We start from the raw sequence: 3,288 nt of genomic DNA on the forward strand, positions 1-3,288 counted from the left end.
GGTATTGGGCCGGATGAAGTGTGGGGCGTGGCACGGGTCCGGGCCACAGCAGTTTTGCTGTCTGGGTATAATCTTAAAGGCTGAAGGAGGTGAAATGAGACCACACAACACTGTGATGACGAGAATTCACACACACACACACACACACACACACACACACACACACACACACACACACACACACACACACACACACACACACACACACACACACACACACACACACACCAAAAGCCCAGTTCGGGACAAACGTATTAAGGAAACGTGACCCTGTGGACGGCATTCTATCGCTACGTGTGAGTTGTGCGTCTAGCTCCGCGGGTTCAAGCCTGCGGGCAGCGCAGTCCCACCTGTGACGTCACAAACCCCGAGCCCTGTGAGGGATTCGGAGGCGCAGCAACAAACAACTCGCAGGCCAGCACGTTGATATCAAGTGTCTTTATGCCCTCTATAAAGGAATAGCATGGAGGCATCGCATCGTACAGTGGATTCAGACGTTTCTTTGTCCAGGCTACACAGTGATGACCCTCCTCATAGCCCCACACGTAAAGGTTTCTCTGAAAAAAATCTATAGGCTATACACATATACACAATGTACATACTGTGTTGAGAGAAAATACACATATACGTTCCCTTTAAAGCTGGAATTCCTACTTTCCTTATTCACACGGACGTCTGGGTGCACGTGGCCGGAGAGCGTGTAATAAATTACTGTTTCGTTTACCTCCTGTTTATGTACAAGTCCATACGTACGTACACCTCCCGGCCTGAAACACTCGCGAGAGCGGAGCCGCAGCTGCCCCCGCCGCCGCCGCCGGGGGCCCCGCAGCTGCCGCCGGGGGCCCCGGCAGCTGCTGCCGCTCGTAGAAAACTATGTGGTATCTCTCAGAAGATGGGCAGTGCACAGCGTCTACCGATTACACACGTCCGAGAGCAAGTCCACTGCGACGTGGTGTCCTGGCACACCACCCTGCACCACCTCGTCCGTCCGGCCGGCCCAGCCACACCAGGCCGCCGCCACCTGAGGAGGGGCCCGTCTGACCCGGCTGGCCAGGCGAGGGTGCGGAGAGGACCGTGTGGTGGGGTGGGGTGTGGTGGGGTGTGGTGTGGTGTGGTGGGGTAGGGTGGGGTAGGGTGCAGCTCCTTCTGTAGTGCAGCGATATGAAGTCCAGAGTTGAATTTGCATAGTAAATCCCGGGGTGAGGCGATGATGGCCTTCGGAACTGGAGAAAATAAAGTCTCAATTCAAACAAAGCAGGCCTGCGCCAGGACCCCCACCCCCCCCCACCCCCGGAGCTCCATCACAATGGCAGGAGGTCACGGACTGACACAAAGTTTAGATTGCTTTTGATCCCAACAATAGTTTTGGGGCAGATTATGAACTCGAGGGGTGGGGGATTAGAGGAGAGCCCATAGAGCCAAAATGGATGCCAGCGGGGTCAGAAGGCCGTGGGCGGCAGCGACGGAGGAGCCCCGGCTGAGTTCGTCCGTCGCGGGGTCGCGCACCAAATCCTCGTCGTCCTCCTCGTAGTCCTCCAGCCCGCTGCCGTCGTCCTGCACGGGGGAGTCGAAGCAGAGGTTCTTCATGCTGGTCTTGACGAACTCGCAGATGGCGCGCTCCGTGCCGTCGCACACGCAAGTGTCCAGCTGCAGCGCTTTGGGGATCTTGCGCATGTCGGCGATGACGCTGCGGCAGGCGTTGGTGCACACGGCCCCGCTGAACAGCTTGCCACAGTGCACCAGGTAGCCGCGCATCGCCGAGCTGCACTGCTGGTCCCGCTCGCACTGGCGGCGCGCCTCCGTGCAGCCCGTGCTGCTGGTCCGGGGCAGGCACGGCTCGATGGCCCGCTTCGTGCTCGTGCAGACCGGGTCCTGGGCGCAGCTGCAGTCCTCCAGCGCCGGGCCGTTCTTGGTCAGGTTGAGCTGGACGAGCGAGGAGATGCAGTGGCTGGGGCACTTCCTCCTCTCGCCGTTTAAGATGGGGCTGCAGGCGTGCATGTACTGGCCGTACGCGTAATGGCACTCGGACTCCGCCTGGCAGTTGAGGATCGCCTGCCAGCAGATGAGCCGCCGGCCGTGGGACGGGGACGCCACCGCCAAGCAGCCCAGCAGCGCCAGGAGGCAGCCGGCGGGCCACATGGATGTGCGGAGGCTCCGCGTCAGAGTGTCAGAAGGTGCCATCGGTGCGGGGCTGCTGCTGCTCCTGCTGCTGCTGCTGCTGCTGCTGCTGCTGCGGGTTCGAACTCGGGGTCATAGGAGTGATGGCGAACGGCTCTACACGACTTCCATGGGTGTCGCGGGGGAGTCGGGTGCGTTAGTTCCGTATGCGAGGGTGTGCGCTGGCGTGGACTCGATCCCGTGTGGACATCCACCGTCCCGTCATACTTTCCCCCCCGCAGCCTCCTCTTTATCCATACATGGTGCACGCGGACGCGGAAGGCGAGCCGTACACGCGCCGCGACTCAACACCAAACTAGACACAAAGTTTCTCTTTACATTCCGACGGGACGAGCGCGACAGAGCCGGCCGCGGCTCCGCGAGTCCCTCTCGCGTCCTCCGCGTCCTCCGCGTCCTCTCTCTCCCCCGACGCGGGCGGAAAGCCTGCGGATCTCGCCGACACGCCGACGACGCGCTCCTCCGCTCGTTTCAGTCGACCAACTTTAATCTCGCAGCGCTCTTCGGAACCCGCGGGAGAGCAAACAAATCCTCCAGGAGAGCAACAAGTCTGGTCTGGGCTGCGGAGCGTTAGTCTCTCTACTCCTTCTCCTGCTGCAGCCCCCACCTCCACCCTCCACCCCCACCCCGCCCCCCCGGCGCACCGGCCGCGCCCATTGGTGGGCCGCTCGTTACGCAGCGGTGGGCGGGAGTTTGGGGGTGGGATGAAATGGTCTGTTAGGAAATACCAGTGAGAGGACACATCCTTCCATCCACCCCTCTACCCTCCATCCATTTATCCATCCTCCTTCCATCCACCCTCCCTCCATCCATCCTCCATCCTCCTTCCATCCACCCACCCACCCTCCATCCATTTATCCATCCTCCATCCACCCTCCCTCCATCCATCCTCCTTCCATCCACCCATCCATCCTCCATCCATTTATCCATCCTCCATCCCTCCTCCATCCATTTATCCATCATCCTTCCAAGTCTGACCCGTGTTGTGCTCGAGTCTAACCCCTGTTGTGCTCAAGTCTAACCCGTGTTGTGCTCGAGTCTAACCTGTGTTATGTTCGAGTCTAACCCGTGTTGTGCTTGAGTCTAACCCCTGTTGTGCTTGAGTCTAACCCG

The 3,288-nt window shown here is 60.1% G+C and overlaps 1 protein-coding gene across 1 annotated transcript; it reads right to left on the reverse strand.

The window, feature by feature from the left end:
- Nucleotides 1–423: 423 nt before the first annotated feature.
- Nucleotides 424–2,733, reverse strand: gas1a (growth arrest-specific 1a). Its single transcript, XM_056302054.1, has one exon. The coding sequence runs from the start codon at nt 2,179–2,181 to the stop codon at nt 1,399–1,401; it is 783 nt and encodes a 260-aa protein (XP_056158029.1). The 5' UTR covers nt 2,182–2,733; the 3' UTR covers nt 424–1,398.
- Nucleotides 2,734–3,288: the final 555 nt, after the last annotated feature.

Source organism: Lampris incognitus, unplaced genomic scaffold (genome assembly GCF_029633865.1).
Source record: "Lampris incognitus isolate fLamInc1 unplaced genomic scaffold, fLamInc1.hap2 scaffold_395, whole genome shotgun sequence".
Lineage (NCBI taxonomy): Eukaryota > Metazoa > Chordata > Actinopteri > Lampriformes > Lampridae > Lampris > Lampris incognitus.